Below are 18,315 nucleotides of genomic sequence, written 5' to 3'. Positions count from 1 at the left end.
CAATCCTGGCTAATTAGAAAGCTGATAAAAGTAACACAAGTTAGCCAACTTGCAGACCTCAGCTAAAAGTTAGGCCTGCAGCAAATCAGATGTGTATTAGATAACTCCTAGGGCATTCATTAGCCAAGACTTGGGAATAGGGACAGCTAGAGACCAATAGAACAAATTGTAGAATTATTACTAAAATGTTTATTAGATGATATTTATTTTCTCGCTTTGTCCCACCTTCTCCTTTAGTGAAAATGTATAAAACTTACTCAATCCTTTGTTCTTGGCTCTTGGCATTTTGACCAGGAGCCCTTTTCCTTGGAGTATTCCAATAAAAAGCAACCAAAAAACCTGCACCTCGTGTCTGGCATCTATCATTGGCTCCAGGCTCAGACCCGAATTGGGGACAACATCCCCCTTGACTTTGCTGGTCAGAAGGTCAGAAAAGGTGATCGCATGACCTTGGGACACAGCAACGGTCATAAGTATGAAGCAGTTACCAAGCATCCCAGTTTTGATCACAAGATCATGGGGGCTGTTGCAAAGGTTGTAACTTTGAAAAAGTTGCTTTTTTCAGTGCCGTTGTAACTTTGAATGGTCACTAAATGAACTGTTGTAAGCTGAAGTCTTACCTGTACAATAGCACTGAAAAAAGTGATTTTACAACTCACCGGTCCTCGCACTTACAACCATAGAAGCATTCCCACAGCCGTATGATCAAAATCCAAGTTCTTGGCAACTGGCATGCATTTACAGCAGGGTGTGTGTGTCAAATTCCAGGCCCAGGGGCCGGAGCCAGTCAGTGGAAACAGCAAAGGACCAGCCCACAGTGCCTCTGCCAGTGAAAATGGAGTTCGGGAGGGCTGCTGAGAGGGTTGCAGGAGGCCCATTGCAGTTGAAAATGGAGCATGCAAGGGCCTCCCGAGCTCTGTTTTCGCTGGCAGAGGGTTGCAGGAAACTGTTGCAGCCAAAAACAGAGCTCGGGAGCCTGTTTTTGCGTGGCAGAACACTCGGGCCACCACAGGTACCCCAATGTGAGTGATGATGAGGTGGCTACGTCCCGCACCAGCCGTTCCCTCCTCCCCACTGTCAAACACAACCCTGATGCGGCCTTCAATGAAATCTAGTTTGACACCCCTGATTGACAGTGATTGCAGTCATGTGATCTCCATCTGCCACAGTCGGCTTCTCACAAGCAAAGTCAACAGAGGAAGTGAATTTTTTCTTAATGACCATTTGATTCACTTAACAATCCCCCGTGATTTGTTTAATAACCACAACAAAAAAGGTCATCAAAATTGGGCCCAGCTCATTTATCAACAACTTGTGGTTTCTTCCACAAACCCCCAAAACTTTAACCTTAAGACTGTCTACTGTTGACCTCACCCCATTCCTAAGAGGTCTGTAAGGGGCGTGCATAAGCGCACCAATGTGCCTACCGTCCCTGTCCTAATGCTTCCTTTATTCGTACCAATTTCCATGTAATCATAAGCATGTTCTAATTATATTTGTTATCTAATACATGCTTGACAAATAAATATAAATAAAAAATAAAATAAATAAAACCCTCCTCAGCAACATAAATTCTAGTCCCCATTGAGGCCCTAAGTGGAAGATTACCTGTAGACTCTCTTCTTACTCATCCATTCTAGATGCTTGAATGTATATAGGGCTGGACTGGGAGATGAGAGTGGGTTTAAAAGTAGAGGAAGAAACATCAATAACCTGCACTATAATCTGGCAGGCTTTCAACCTGATAGCTGAAAAATGCAATTGACCTGCAGGCAGTAATAGGGAAAGTCAAAGAGCTCAGTAAAAAAACAAAAGAAAAAAGGGACTTACAGATCAAATGCTGTAAATAGTGGAACAACAACTACCCTAATTTCAACAGGTCCAGAAGACCCAAGATAGGCTGCTATATCTGTGCGGTTGCTAAGAGTTGATACAGCCTCGATGGCAGAAATAAATAAATAAATAAATAAAACCATCAACTTTCAAGGGCTGCAATCTTCGATTTGTAAGGCAGTTGGCTGCATTCTCACGAGCTTTACTCCCCGGTTTTAACCCACCGTATTTTCTAGGGTTCGCGCCACACCCCGAATTTAATTCACTGATTAAATCATCTTCTTTTTTTTTAAGTGCAGCCCCTTAAATAGGTCTCCATCCTACTTTCTTCAACGCGTCGTGCGAATGCAACTCGAGAGCTCCGTAATTTCTTCCAGTAGGAGCGGGGGGTGGGGGGGGTTGGACAAAAAAACCACCCCGGGTTTTTTCCTTCGAGGCCCCGCAGGGAGTCCGGCCGGCTCCTCCGCCGCTTCTGACTCTCGCTGCCTCCGGCACCCCTGGATTCCGGTAGCGGCGCTCGAACAATACCTGCTTGTGGGGAAAGCGGAACGCCGGTTCGCACGGGCACGCTCGCCGCGTGTTTACAGAGCCGCGGCGACGGCGTTAGAAAACTCCTGGGAAAACACGTGACGGAGGGAGAACGCGGGGAGGAGGGCCGGCTGGAGGGGGGCGGAGGGAGTCTCTCTCTCTCTCGGCTGCTGTTCCCGGCTGGAGAAGGCTCAGATCGGCGCATCTTCGCCGCGGAGACGGACTGAGGGGCGGGCGGCGGTGGCAGCAGCGGCAGCAGGCGAGCCCGAAGCTCCGGCACTCCGGCGGCGGCTCTCTGCTCGTAAGCCAAGCGATCGTCTGGGGCTGCAAGGCTGCTTCTCGCTGAGGGCTCCGAAACGCACCGGAATCCTCATTCCCTGAGAGGCGTTTTCGGGGGGGGAGGTGGGGGGCTTTAGACGGGGCGGCTTACCTCCTCTCTCCCCCACCCGCGGATCTCCAGCGCCGCCGCTTTTTAGCAGCCCGAACTTTCTTCTGTTCCTCAGCTCCGGATGTAAGTTACTCTCTTCTGCTCCTTCTTCGAGGATCCCGCCGGCCGCCCCGGCGAAGAAGAATCGCAGCCGGCGACTCGCAGTCGGATTACAGCGGCAAGCTTCCCCCCCCTTCTCTTCCCCCTCCCCATTTTCTCCCCTTTCGGGAGGCCGCCTTTTTTTAAATTTCACCCACGTCCTCCTGTCTCCCCTCACTTGGTTTCCTCTGGTCCTAATTACTTTGTGGTGGTGGGGCTGCATCAATTAAGCTCTTCCGTGCTGGTCCGTTTCTCCATTTTGCAGCTCCCCCATATATATATATATATATATGCTTATATATATATATATATATATATATATATTGCTTAACGTTGCTCCGGTTCCTTCCCCCCTTTTGCCCCTAATTCCATCCAGTACCGGGCCCGGATTGCACGTGGGGCCTCTACGTTTCGTCTCTGCCCCTCGGTTGTCTCTAGTCTCTTGCATCCCATCGACACCCCGCTTCTTGGCGAGAGGCGGTCACCCCCGCTTGGGCCGATCCTGGGCTGGCTCAAGCCAGAAGTAGGCGCCCCCTTCTTGTTCCCTCCTTGCACCCCCCAGCGCGCCTCATTTCCCCGACCCTCCCCTCTCCCCTTTCGCCTCTGTGTTTGGCTTCTCTTTCGGATCGCACGTGCTTGGATTCGGTTTTCTGCACGCTTCGCTCCGGATTCCGCCATGGCCTTGGCGAGGCGGGCACGCTCCGGACCCGCCGCCCTTCTCTGCTGCATCGGAGCCCTCCTCAGCCACGGTGAGTGAGCCGCCGCCGCCGCCGCCGATGCCGATGAAGGGGAGGGTCGCTCGGGGGTTTCATGAGGTGGGGAGAAACCGGCTTTGATAAGCAGCATCCCTTTCAAAGCAATAACCGCGTCAGGCTTAAGTCTGAATCCAGGCAAAAGGCAGAGAGTTAACCCAACTGCCTGGAACTCTTCCTGCCAATTTGCTGGTTTTATTTTTATTTTTTTGCTGCTTGTGAGAAGCAACACAATTCTGGGGAAATTGCAAGGAACACCATGTGCAAAATGCATTTGCAAACAGTCAGCTTTTTTTTTAAAGTGTATTTTGAGCTTGTATATGCACTGTTTTTTGGTACCTTGGCCTGGCAGACTTCAGCAACTGGATACACTAACCGGATCAAAGCTAGGGCATACAAGCATGTGCAGAATGCCTTTCCATCTCACCACCGTGTGCCCACAACTTTGGAGTCAGTGAAGGGGGTTCAAGGTTAGTAGTAGTTGGTGTCATGGCTAGCTAGACCCGCAGTTCCAAGAGAAGTGGGCATCTCCTGGGCATCTCCTCCACCTGCCTCTGCTTGTTTTGCCTCCTGGCTTAATTTGAGCCAGTGCCTACGCTCAGAATTTGATTTGAAGGCTGATGCTGGTTTCATGGGATGCAACGTGAAAGAGAGTGGCAGATAGTTGGGGGTAGCTGGGATTTGAGCTGAGCCAGTGTTCTTTAGTGTTGATGGAAAAAGATGCCCCTTCCACCTTCAGGGTGGACAACTTGATGAAAATTGGGCTATTAGGCAGGCAGGAGGCCTACTGTAGCCTTTGGGCCATTTTCAGTGTCTGCTTTTAATTCTGGATCTGGTGCCTCTAAGCATAAGCTGCGTGTGCACCCAAACCCAGAGCCATCTTCTGTGTGTGGAGTGCGACTTTTCCTTCTTTAATATTAATTTCAGTTTACTGACTACCCAGAGTACATTCTATAAGATGGAGGAACTTTCTGAAGACAAACAGCAAGCCATTGACCCCAGGGTCTTGGTTTTATGGCCCCCATCAGAGGCAGGAGGTCTTTCCTTACCATTTTTGGTGGGTAGCTTGGCGTTCCTATCTGTCTTGCAGGCTTCCCAGAGGCATCTAGACCAGTCTTGAAGAGAACAGATCCTGGACTAGCTGTTCTTTGATCTGATCCAACAGTGATTTTCTCAGTCCTGAATAAGTTCTTCTAGACCAAAGGAGACCCATCCAACTCAAGTATAGGCAATTGAGAAGGTGCCTCGGTTGTCTCTAGTCTCAGTTGAGTATTTTAGGCTGCGGGTTCCATAGGATTGAATTGATCTGACCTGAGGCAAAGGTTTGTGGAAAATGTAGTCCTGAATGTCAGGAGTGAATGATCTTATTCCAGCTTTCTCTTCTGTAGTACTTCAAAAAATGGGACACCAAGAGAACCATTTCGATATGTCACTGGCATTCACAGGTATACCGCCCCGGATTTGGAGGCTCTGTTGAACTCTCAGGCCTAACAGCTTCTCTAAAACCACTTTTACTGGATCAAACCCAGGGCTCCATTGAGTCTAGAGCTTTCGCTGCATTGGCCAGCTTGAAACAAGACCACAGCAACCTTTCCGCTTTTCAGTTGATTATTTTTTCAGCGCAAACATTTTTCATGCTGTCTGCCATGTGATAGCTAATTACAATTTACTCCCCCATCCAGGATAGTCCAAACTGGTAATAAAATGAGATAAAATACAATAACATTTGAAAGAAGAAAGGAAGAGGAAAAAAAACCCTTGTTATGAAAAAAAAGACAGATTCGTGGCATAAACATCTGGCCCTTCTTGCTTGCCAAAACCAGGAAGCGTTACCCAGGGAGAGGTCAACGTGTGACTGCTGTAGTTGTGATGCTTAACTGCTTCGGAATATGGAGGTTCTGTTTTGCTTCTTGACCCCAACCAGGTCCTTGTTTTCTTCCCTGAGTGCCTGCATCTTCCTTGGAATCTCCAGGGCATCTCTGGCTGCCCTCTGTTTCCTACCAGAATTGTTGCCACATGCCCTTTCTTGAGTTCACCCTAGATTTTTAGGGGAAGGATCTGTCTAGTTTCAAAGCTTGATACCGGCTTGTTTTTTTTTCTGAATGGGAAAAGGGAAAGGCACGGTTCGTTGCTTTCTTAGCACAGTCCTAAGCAAAGCTAAGATCATTTTCTCATCTGTCTGAATAAGAGGGCTGAAATCATTTCATTTCCAGCATCTGGTTGTTATTGTACGGTCCTGTGGTTTGCAACTCCGTCCCCCGATCCCATCTCTCAGCTGCCTTTCCTCGTTAGGCATTCCAGACCGTACCCCAAACATGAGGAACACGTGCAACGTTAGCAGCTCAGATAAAGCTGGTTCCAGATTTGCCAGTTGCAAGTTGTGTTTCAATGTCTGGATTGCCTTGCTTGAGAGCTGTGCTCTCTTTGCAGGCTCAGGATAAATGATGCACTTGTAGGAATGGCTGAAAGAGGTTTTGAAATGGGCCCCTTTGATTTCTGCTTGCTCATCTCTTCAATCCATTCTTTTATTTCTGCCATGAATCTGTTTTACCTGGAAAGAGTTTGTGGGTTACTTTCCCATGGTTCCCCTCCCCTGTTGGTGGCATGTTTTGGTGTGTGCAAAATCCTTCATTTCCCTTGATAAATCGCTCCTTTATTCTACAACTGCGAATGCAAAACCTGCAGTAACCACTAGAGATCCTAGGAAATATCTTCTTGAGTTAGGGGATTCTTCCAGTTTTCTGCAGCCCACCATTATCTCGCTTTTTCAGACCCCCCCCCCTTTCCTTTGCCAGCTGGCCTTTAATGAAGTCCAGGCTGAGGAAGGCAGAGAAAGAAGCTGGTAGGTTTGGGAAAGGAGAAATGCCAGGGTCTGCTTGGGAAGCCGCTCTTAACGGGGGGTTAGAGGCTGATGCTACAATGCAGGATGAAGTGAAGCCTTGCTGTGTGTTTTGGGGGGAGATCGAGATCGCAGCCTGCCTCCCCTTCCCCAAGTATTGTAATACCTGCCTGTGGCAGTGCTCTCAGGATTGCTAGGAGTTAATGTTTCATCCCCTCCCTTGCCACAATACACACTTTTCCATTGAGAAAGTCTGATTATGCAGGATGGGTAAGAACCAAAGGGTTTTACAAGCTGATGGTTTAGAATTGAACCCGTAGCAGAAGTGGATTTTGATTTTTGCCTCCTTCCCCTGCCCTGTGCTGCCCCATGCTTGCTTTTGACGAGGAAGAGCTGAACAAACTTGCTGGGGTAGAAATAGGGGATCTGGTTACGCCATCGTAACTGAAGGTCTACTTTTTTTATTTCTGGTCTCGCCAAGTGGAAAATAAAAACTAGATTGTCCACAGGTCTGGGAAACTAGTGTAGGTGGAGTGACATGGAATCTGGCACGAGTTTCTCCCTTTTTTTCTGCAAGCTGAGTGCAAAGACCGTGCCTAGCTTCGGGGTGCAAAGGAGGGAGCAGATTTTAAGAGCTGATCCGAACCGGACATGCAAACTTTGCCTTCCCTAAACATTCCCTCTGTCCTGGCGATTTTCTTTTGTGCCTGCAGCTGGGTGCTCAGCTTGTAGTGTGACTCCCTGACTGGTATTTTTTTTTTACAGCTGCTTTCTCCAGGGCTACTGTGGAAGGGGCAAAACAAGAAAAGACAAGGAAATCAGTCTGCCCTATTTCATTATTTTTCTTCCCTGCCAATCCTAGGTACAGAACAGAGCCCTGAGCAACAGCAATCTATGCAAGCACATTATAAAAACGATTAATAATATATCACGACGAACTGTTAAAAAGCTCAGGGTTGGTGCACTGGGTTTTACTGCTACCTCTCATTCTACAAGCTTAAGCTCATAAGTAGCTGGGTGCTTGCTCGTGGCACCCCTGGGAGCAGATGGTGGACGGGGTGGGTGATAAGGACAGAGCTGGCTGAAAACTGGAGCAACCTTTCCTGTGTGGCGGTGGGGGGAGGGTAGGAAGAGGGGGAAACTTGCAGTTTTTCATCTTGAAGGCCCTGATTGCTGGAATTATAAATCAGGATGGGGTTGTTGTTTTCTTCCTCCCCCTTTTCTTTCTTCTCCATCTTTGCTTCTTTTCCATTGCATTGGCCTTTGTGTTTTCCAGCACCTGTAGCCCCTCTGAAAGTAAGGTTTGTTTTGGTGGGAGAACTGGAAGTTTATATTTTTTTCAACCACTGTGTGTGCTGCTTCATCAGGCGATGAAAAGAAATGCGATGGCCACAAGATTAGATGATGAAAAGGGGGAAAAAGGGTTATATACATGGAATAGATTTTCCAGATGTTTTGGCAATGTAACACTCAGTGTACATGTTTTGCGTGTATGCTGAGAGCTGCTGCATCACAGACTAATTCCTTGTTTGTCTAAACACATAAGGCCAAATAAAGTATTCCAGTCTAGTCTACCTTCTACTTTTACTCCACTCCACTCCATTCTATTCCAGTGGTTGTATTCAGCCAGTTCTGACAGGTTCTGGAGAACCGGTAGCGGAAATTTTGAATAGTTCGGAGAACCAGTAAATCCCACCTCTGACTGACCCCACCCCCATCTATTCTCTGCCTCCCGAGTCCCAGCTGATTGGCTGGGTCTTCTTTGGTTGCCCTGCACAGGAGAATGGAGCTGGAAAGCTGGTTAGTGGGGTGGGGAGGGAATGGGATTTTGCAATACCTTTCCCCTGGAGTGGGGTGGAAATGGGGATTTTACAGTATCTTCCCCTTCCGCGCCTACCATGCCACACCCACAAAGCCACACCCATAGAACCGGTAGTAAAATTTTTTTTAATGCCACCACTGTTCCATTCCATTCCATTCTATTTCTCTGCAGTTCCCTGGTAGAATGCAAGTTGCAGTTCATACATGACAGTGTGAAGCTGAGGTGGACTGTCCTGGTGGATGAGGCTAATTACAGCCATGAATATTGAGGATGAAGTAAAACTTCCATATTCAGAAGTAATGTACCAGATGCTAGGAGTGAATAGGAAAGCAGGATAAATAGCATGCCGAATGGCTTTAGTTGGCATCAGGAATTTGGCTGGGATTGTTCTGCCTGGCATTTTTTAAAGCTATGCTGCATATCTGGACCTCATTGGATGGAGAAGAATTGCCTTTTATTCTTTAAGATTCCTTGCTTAAACAGGTAGATACATTTCTGCAAAGCTCAGGGCTTCTCTGGACGTGCTGATACCTCTGCGTTTCTCATTGTCCCAGATATGCTATTTTTTTTTCTTATTTCCATCAGCACTTTCCACCTGAGTTCCCAATTAGAGGGAATGATAACAGAGAAAGAAGAGCTTCATACCATTCCATGGTGTGTATAATAATCTTGCAAGGGGCATATTGTAAAGAATTTGTAGGAATTTTTTTTTATTGCTTTCTTACATCAAATGCTGTTATACCATATCCAAAGAAGTCTTTGAAAACCAACCAGGTTGGAGATGACCCCTCTTTTTCTGATGCACCTGATTGGTATTTATTTATTTGTTAGATTTCCCTCCTTTTATATAGGACCTACAAAGATTTTCCATGTTTCCCCATAACAATAATCCTGTGAGGTAGGGTGATTCTGAGAGGGAGCGACTGGCTTGAAGTCACCCAGTGGGCTTTTGGTACTGGGGGTGGACTTGAACTTAGATCTCTATAGCATCAGTCCAACTATCCTGCTACTAAAAGGGCCACCTTTGAATCAGTGGTGGGATTCAAATTTTTTTACTACTGGTTCTGTGGGCGTAGCTTGGTGGACGTGGTGTTGCTTGGTGGGCGTGGCGTGGTGGGTGTGGAAGGGGAAGGATACTTTAAAATCCCCATTCGCACCCCACTCCAGGGAAGGATATTGCAAAATCTCCATTCCCTCCCCACTCCAGGGGAAGGATACTATAAAATCCCCAATTTCTCCCCACACCACTAACCTGCTTTCCAGCTCTGTTCTCCTGTGCAGGGCAACAAAAGAAGATCCAGCCAATCAGCTGGGACTCGGGAGGCAGAGAATAGATGGGGGGCAAGGCCAGTCAGAGGTGGTATTTTGAACTACTCAAAATTTCCACTACTGGCTCTCCAAACTGCTCAAAATTTCCACTACTAGTTCTCCAGAATATCATCTCTGCTTTGAATCTGAAAAATCAGTACATAGAAAATGAATGACCAAAAAGGATGGCGGGATAAAGAGAGATTGTATACAATGAAAGGATTAAAAAATTATATTTTAATTAAATCTAACATGGAACCAAATGAATTCATAGTTTATATAGCCACGCCCACAGAACCAGTAGTAAACAAATTTGAATTCCACCACTGGGACTCATTCTTTGGTGGAATTGTAGCAGAGTCCCGACTCTTTCACGTTTAGGATAGAATTGAGTTGAAGCAGTAGCTGAGTAGGAAAAATAGTACTTTAGACTGATAAGCAATAGCACTTAGATTTGTATACAGCTTCATAGTGGTTTAACAGCAGCTTCTCAGTTGTATGGGTCGGAGAATCCAAAGCGTGGAAGGCCGAGTCAACCTTGAGTCGGCCAGAATCAAACTCTTGGGAGCCAGCAGAATTAGCCTCCAATACTGCATTCTAACCACTGTGCCACCACGGCTCTTTAAGCATGTGGGGCTTGAAGCCCAAAAGCATTGATTTGGGGAGTTAAGAGAAACCAGAATCAGAAATAAATAGGAGTTCAGTGAACCAGAATTATGGGAAAACAAAATGGGTTTCCTATAATCTCAGATGCTCAGAATTAATTCTTTATCATTTTTTGAAGAAACATTTGGTGAAGAACCAATTGATAAAACTGTATTAAGCCATATTGTTACATCCACGTCCCGGGTACAGGTAGTCCTTGACTTATAACTTAGAGCCTGCCCACTTATAGTTATAAGTCATGATAGTCATAAAGCATGTGATCCAATTTTATGACCTTTTTTGCCGTGGTTGTAAAATAATTGCCATAGTTTTTAAGCAATCACTGGGATCATTAAATGAACTGGCTGTCTGCTATGGGCCGGTTCTGCTAAAAACTGGAAGCAAAAATGCGGTCATGTGATCACGAGGTGCTGCAAATGGCTGTAAGTGCTGGTGGGTTGCCAAGCAACCAGGAAGCAATCATACAACTGTGTGTGTCTCTTGTGTAGAACAGGGATGTCAAACTCAAGGCCCGGGAGCTGGATCCGGCCCATGGGGTGCTTAGATGTGGCCCACGGGGCTGCCCTGGAAACAGCGAAGGACTGGCCTGAGGTGCCTCTGTCAGCGAAAACTGAGCTTGGGAACACGTTTTTGCTGGCAGAGCGCTCGGGCCGCCACAGGTGCCCCCAAAACGAACGACAAGCTGGCCACGCCTACCCTGGCCACATCCCCTAGCCCCCTTGAGGTGAAAAACAACCCTGATGCAGCCCTCAATGACATCAAGTTTGACACCCCGGTCTAGGGAGTTGGAACTTCAAAACTGGGTCATCAATATTTCCAGGGAGATTTTTTGAACCTTCGAATGGTCACTAAGCAACCAGTCATAAGTTGAGGACTACCTGGCATAAGACTCTGCAAAAGCTTTGATTTGAGACTGTACGTTCTGTGTATATTTCGTATAAAAAGAAATGTAACATGGATAGGAGGAAAGCCCTAGTTTTAAAACTTGTCAATTATTTATGCATCTTATCTATCTCCTGAACCATATAAAAACCTCTGCTAAATTTGAATGTTATAAGCTCTGTGCTTCCCAGATAAAAATGTTTATTACATTGTACTAGCTAAAAATATTGGAAAGAGGGTGGGGAAGATTAGGACTTCAGACCTTTAGACTGAAATTAAACAAAACAATTCTCTATATAGATTCTAGTTTATTGGTTAAAAATATCCCCAAAGCATAGTTTCAGATTTTTTTTTTCCTCAACAGTTGGCAACATAAATTATTTTCTATAGAATGTGAGATTGCTATAGCAAACTCAGGACCACTTTACTAGTCATTTTTCATTGTTTTCTGTTCAAAAAATTATGTGTACAATACAATTAAATTTATGAAATTGGTGAAGACTCCAAACTTGAGTGGTTTTTTTTTTATTTGTTGGCACAAAAATTATATCGGGCCCTACCTCTTGTTTATTGAAAGTGTGTATATTGAATTCCCCCCCCCACAAAAAAATAAATTCTACTAGCTTAGAAGAGAAAAAAAAATCTAACAATATTCCTATACATTTTTCTTTGTGTTTCAATTACAAAGCTATTTTCCTGGTAAGTGTTGATGCTAAGATTTTAATAGCTACCTTGGCATGCAGATTATGCCTTGACTCTTCCAACTACATTAAGCTTCAATTTACTGGATTTGATGTAAAGGACTTTTCATGGAATGGGCCAATTTTCTGCACCAATTAATATCATTCGTGTAATGTTATTATTATGAAAATGATGCAGCTTTCATTTATGTGATGATGACAATCCACAAAAGATGTAAATTATTGAGGAGTACTTTTTTAACAGATATTCATAGATAATATATGAACCCTCCTCATAATTAGCTGTTAAAAATGAAGTTTCATTGTATTGTGTATCCTGCACAGGCTACAACAGTACTGAGTTATCCAGATGTTGTTAGTATTAAATTCCTGATCATTCTTTTTGCTTTAATGCAACTTAGCCAGAAGCCAGCAACTAATTCAGTGTTTGTAAGTTGAGAAAGCTTTTGATATGGTCTCTTGGAAATTTGTGAAGTAGGTTTTACATTTTTTTATTCCCATGAATGTTTGTAGTTTTACTGCATCAAAGCATTCTATTCTTGAATAATTGGTGACTAAAGCTTTTAGTAGTCTGGAAAATCATCACACCAGGCACAAAATATTTATTTCAAATGGAATAGATAGCAATTCATGGTTATATCACCAGTCCTAATTAACTTTGTTTGGCTGATAGGAAAGCCTTCATTCTGTGTAACCAAACCCCTTTATTTATTCATTTATATCACTGCCATCCAACACATGTGAATCTCCGTGACTTAAAATTAAACCTAAATAATTTTGTTTCACAATTAAAACTCATATACATTAAAACGATTAAAACTGATTTGACCAAATACATTTTAAAAAATTCTATTGGCATGGTAAATTCCTGAATCATCTGCGTGATTTGTTTTCTGCAGTATAATTTTTTTCTAAAATGACTAACAGAATATGGCGCCGGTTAAAATTTTGGTTCTTACTGAATCAAGACCACTGGGTTAAACATGAGCGGCATATATGTTTAGGATGTTAGAAGATAACATATCTTTTTATATTCATGAATGGTGTTGCTTATCAGAAGATGGATGGGAAGGTCGCATATGGCAATCACATGACCCTGGGAGGCTGCTACCATTGTAGATACCATGCCAGTTGCTAAATGCCCAAATTTTGATCACATAACTATGGGGATGCTGCCATGGTTGTAAGTATGAGTTGTAAGTTATTTAACAACTAGTTAGTTAACAAGCACCGGGGAATTCAGGAGATTCAAGCAGTTGAAATGAGTGTAAAGATCAAGCAAGTTTAAGCTCTCTACAAAAATCTGAGCTACTAACGGTCAAGGGAAATGAGCGGGAATTAGGAAGTCATTCAAGGTGGGCTGATCTCTTGCGGATGTGCAGACTCGTGACTTAATGACACTTTTGACCCCTCCCTCAAGCTTACCCTAGTCATCTCCTACACTTTTTTTTGTAATAGCTCTTGCACACTTCATTCAAGGTTATTTTTGTACTCTATAATTCCTTTGTCTCTTGTCATATTTTTTTGGTTCGTTTTTTTGTTTGCTGATTCCTGTACAAATTGATCGCCTTTTCTTTTTTTTCAGCTGTCTCCCTCCCCTCCCTTGGGTTAGGATTAGGATAATTGATTGATGGTGGACAGTTGTATTTGCACATTTTATATACCCATCTCATAATCACAACAAAGATATCTCACCAATCAGTTATGTCAGCAGCGGATTTCATTTTCCACACCTTTTTGAAATTGCATTGGTATATACTTGGCTACTGATTAAGTAAAAAGAATGCAGACTTGAAATAGTTTTTGGATTTAGCTTGAAAGCTGTTCTGTGACTTCTGTGAAAATCTAGCAATCCATGTGCATTTGGGAACCAGTTTCAATACTTGTGCACTTTGTGTGATAAGATATATGGGGAAATCCTGAGTTGCTATAATTTCAACCCTTTTTACTGATGAAAAGCTTACATTTATTGCATAATTGGAATTGAAAAACAGCAGGTAAATCCATGCTGGGGGAAAAACTGGCCCTATCACATGACCATCATCAATCAAATCTTTATTACAGTTATACACCAGCAGTAAATCTGCCAGGCATGCCAGATGCCAACAACCTAAGTATGCAACAAGGGAGAAAGTTAAAATGTGTGAATACAGAGCTCGCTAATCTGGAAAAAAAATAGCTAAAAGGTTACAAAATATTTCAGCAACAATTCTGTCAGTTCACTCAGACCCCGAACCTTCCAGGGCTGGCAGAAATATGGAAGTTCAGCACCAGTTTAATTTATCTGCCCACTGGGCTGCCACATTCTCAGACCATCTGCCACCACTGCCTCACTTTTGACTTGGGCACAGAAAGCTGTCAGCTTTGTGAACCTCGGGTGGCACAGTGGTTAGAGTGCAGTACTGCAGCCTACTTCTGCTGACTGTCGGCTGCCTGCAATTTGCCAGTTCAAATCCCACCATGCTCAAAGTTGACTCAGGCTTCCATCCTTCTGAGGTGTGCAAAATGAGGACCCAAAATTGTTGGGGGCAATAGGCTGACTCTGTAAACTGCTTAGAGAGGGCTGTAAAGAACTGTAAAGTGGTATATGAGTCTAAGTGTTATTGCTATTGTGATTTCCTTACCAATAACAGGAACAGCGATTTGTATATGAGCTGCACAGTCCCATGCAGTCCAAGTAGCCTCAAAGGAACAGCCTTATAAGTACATGTATTCCCCAACTTACAACATTTTTAGCGACCATTTAATGTTACAATGGCACTGAAAAAAGTGATTTATGATCAGTCCTTGCGCTGATGACCCATGGACTTGTGGCCAAAATTTGAATGCTTGGCAATCAGCGTGTATTTAAAGATGGTTGTAGTTAAATACATGCTGGTTGTCAAGCACCCAAATTTTGGCCACGAGTCCATGGGTCGTCAGTGCAAGGACTAATCATAAATCATCTTTTTGGGGTCATAAGGTAGCCATTTTGTAACCTTCCCAGACAGGTTTGACCAACAGTCAAGGGGTAAACTTAGATTTGCTTAAGGATCACACCATTCACAACAATTGCAGCGATTTGCTTAACCACCTCGCTTAGCAACAGAAATTTTGACTTCAGCTGTAATCTTAAGGACTACCTAGGCAAGAAATGCTAGTCAAGCTTTATCTTCACAGCAACTCAATTTTGAGGTGTGCCATCATTTGTTCCCTACCTTAGGATCTTCTTCTATCCTTGAGAGTCCCTGACTTATGCGAGGAACAGCTCCCCTCCCCTCTTCTTTCACTGGACAAGCCGACGATTTCCCTGCTAAAGAGATGGGATCTCTGCTTTCCAATGATTCCCATTTTGCTGCCCAACTAAACTGATCCTTCCAGTCTTTTTGCCGGACTTACAAGCCCCCTGACCTCTTGTGAGGAGAAGTGAGGCATAATGGCCAAACAGATGGCAGAGAATGGGCGGGTAGGAACTTAACGATACCATACCTTCTTCCCCTCAGTGAGCAACACAATTGCAATCATCCCCATTAAGAGCTAACATGAAGCTACTGCCCCTACAAAGATTATTGACTCAACACAACCACTCAACATCCAGGTGACCAGCATAAGATCACCTAGAGCAGGGGTGTCAAAATGGCGGCCTGAGGACCGGATGCATCATGCATAGGCCACACCCACCCTAGGTCCACGAAGGGGAAAAATGTCACGTGATGGCAATGTGATGCGGCAAGTTTGACACCCGTGACCTAGAATATGCCTGGTTTGGCTAGCATCCATCCTAGGTGCTTCTTTTCCTGATTTCCTCTCCCACCATAATGTCATATTGCTACAGGAAACACAGAATGCTGATGACCTACCTACTCAATGGATGTCATTTATTTGCATCTGGGACTGAACCAAATGTAAAGCATAGAACAAAAGGGGCTGTGGTTGTGGTCCTAGTTTCCATTATTCTGCATGTCCCCCCCCCCCCCAAACTCTAGTCATATCCAACTGACCCACCATGCACTCATTGGTAATAAATAGCCATCCAGAATCACTTTGGATAATGAGATGGGTGGCATATAAATTAAATAAATTAATACAAATAGAATATAAGTAATTCAAGGTTGAACTCTGGGGTCCTTGATGCTCCCTGAGCTTGGTGGTTGTTGTTTTTTGCAGCCCATTCATTACCAAATTAGGTAACATCTTAAAATGTTACCTAGTTCGATAATGAAATATCTGCAAGAAAACAACCAAGCTGAGAGAGAGAACCAGGGATCCCACAAATAAATAAATGCTTATTTTCCCTCAGTGAGGCCAAAGACCTCAGATCAGCCTTGTAGACTGAAGTGGACTGAACTTCTGCTGCTGACTTTATTATAATGGGACCTCACTGCTAGGCTGTTAGGCTTATATTAAGGGGTCTCATTCAGGGGTGGGATCCGACCGGTGTAACTACCAGTTTGGTGATTTACGATTTTTGTGTGTGAATCGTTGTCAGCTTGCTACCTGGACAGCTGAGCAGCGCTGGGTGCGGGTGCGCAGCGGTTGAAAAAGCACTTTTTTCCTGCTTTTTCAACTGCTGCGCAAAGCAGCTGAGGTTGAAAAAGCAGGAAATAAAGGTCAGGTAACAGCCTGGGTGAGCGGGTGGGCCAAAACAGCATCAGTCATAGAACTGGTTCAATATCTGCTGCTCTTCAGAGCTACTGGTTCTACAGAGCCGGACAGAACTGGTAGAATCCCACCCCTGGTCTCATTGCTAGGCTGGGCCCTAGTGACCACACATTCTGTGCCCAGCGCAAGTAGCCCCCAACTCTGAATTCATCTTCACGTACTTCTCAGTGTTCAGAAGATCAGAAATCAAACCTCTGCCTTGCTCAAAAGCTTTCAGGTTAAACCTGCACATTTTAAATGGTGCCTTTGAAAGTGATTATCTAATTCTGGGGTGTCAAACTCAAGGCCTGAGGGCCGGGTCTAGTCTGCAGGGTACTTAGATCTGGCCCACTGGGCTGCCCTGGAAACAGTGAAGGACTGGCCTGTGGTGTTTCTGCCAATGAAAATGGGCTCCCGAGCTCCGTTTTCGTTTGCCACAGCCTCCTGCAACCCTTTGCCAGTGAAAATGGAGCTCAGGAGGACGGCCCTCCCGAGCTGTTTTCACTGGCAAAAGGATTGCAGGAGGCCGTGGCAGCTGAAAATTGAGCTCGGGAGCCTGTCTTCACTGGCAAAGGCCACTGGTGCCCCCAACAGGAGTGGCATCGAGCTGGCCACGCCCCTCACCCCCGAGGTCAAATACAACCCCGATGCAGGCCTCAATGAGATCGAGTTTGACACCCCTGATTCTAACTGAGAGTTCACCTACTTTTCTGCTTCAGAATGGATGATGTCAATTATATTATTATGGGGTGGCTACTTAGAGTCAGATGAATTCTGTGAATCTGTTTTCCAAACTTGGAGGGGGGGGGAATCTTTAAAAATACACCTTGGCGATTTGTTTGTTTAAAGCATCTGTTATTTGGATTGCTTGATGCTAATAATATTGTTGCTTCTAGAGTTTCACAGCTGTTACAGAGTTTGAAGAAATCAATCAGGCTCCTCAGCAGCAATTTGATTTTTATAAGAAGTTGATGGAAACTGGTGAAATTGATATGAACTGGACTGTGGTATTAGCTACAGACCACTAGGAAACACTACATGATCGGTTTCATTCTTATTAGGACTCTTCAGGTATATATGTATGCTCCCTGCTGGAGCCAGTAAGGCTGAAAAACAGTCATGCAGTGCCTCCTATATATATATTTTAGTGCCACAATATAATAGTCAAAGCTGGGTAAACTTTCCCTTAAGGCAGAGTTTTACAGTTTTAAGATGTGTGTACAGCTCTCGGAATTGCCCTTGAGGCCTTTAGCATGAGGCTCCGGTATCAGAGATCACAAACTTTTTAGTATGAGAATATATAGGAAAAAATGAAGGTATACTTGCTTGACAGCTTGTACTAAGTACTATATTAACTGATTACAGGTAGTCCTCAACTTATGACGGTAATTGAACCCTCAGTTACAATTGTAAGTCATGACATGACTTACCATTTACCAGGTCATCCACATGATTGATCCAATTTTTATGACATCTTTTTACAAAGTTCGTTAAGTGAATCATCATGCTCATTAGGTGAACCCATGGCTGTTAAGTGAAGGCTGTGGTCATTAAGTGAGACCATTGTCTGCAGTGGGCATTTTTTGGTTGAATACCAGAATTAAATGCTGTCATGTGACCATGAGGCACAACAAATGGCTATAAATGTGGACCAATTGCAAATATGATCATGTGACCAGGAAGGGCATTGGAACTTTGAATTTGGGTTGTAGCAGTGGTGGTATTCTACCGGTTCGGCCTGGTTCTACCAAGCTGGTAGCGGTTTTCTCCGCTGCTCTGCTGTTGGGCCCATCCACCCTCCTGGGCTCCCATACTCACCTTTATTCCCTGCTTTTGAA

The 18,315-nt window shown here is 44.5% G+C and overlaps 1 protein-coding gene across 1 annotated transcript in view; it reads left to right on the top strand.

The window, feature by feature from the left end:
• The first annotated feature begins 3,247 nt into the window (after nucleotides 1–3,247).
• TMEM132E (transmembrane protein 132E) overlaps nucleotides 3,248–18,315 on the top strand; it is a 259,941-nt gene continuing 244,873 nt past the window's right edge. Inside the window, exon 1 of the mRNA XM_087927354.1 lies at nucleotides 3,248–3,636. Within this exon, the coding sequence (XP_087783480.1) occupies nucleotides 3,564–3,636 (73 nt within the window). The 5' untranslated portion in view covers nucleotides 3,248–3,563. The remainder of the gene's footprint in view (nucleotides 3,637–18,315) is intronic.

The sequence above is a fragment of the Pseudonaja textilis genome, chromosome 1 (assembly GCF_049901715.1).
Source record: "Pseudonaja textilis isolate UNSWEBS1 chromosome 1, rPseTex1.2, whole genome shotgun sequence".
Classification (NCBI taxonomy): Eukaryota; Metazoa; Chordata; class Lepidosauria; order Squamata; family Elapidae; genus Pseudonaja; species Pseudonaja textilis.
The sequence above is the reverse complement of the archived record's forward strand: the minus strand, read 5'-3'. Positions and strand labels throughout refer to the sequence as shown.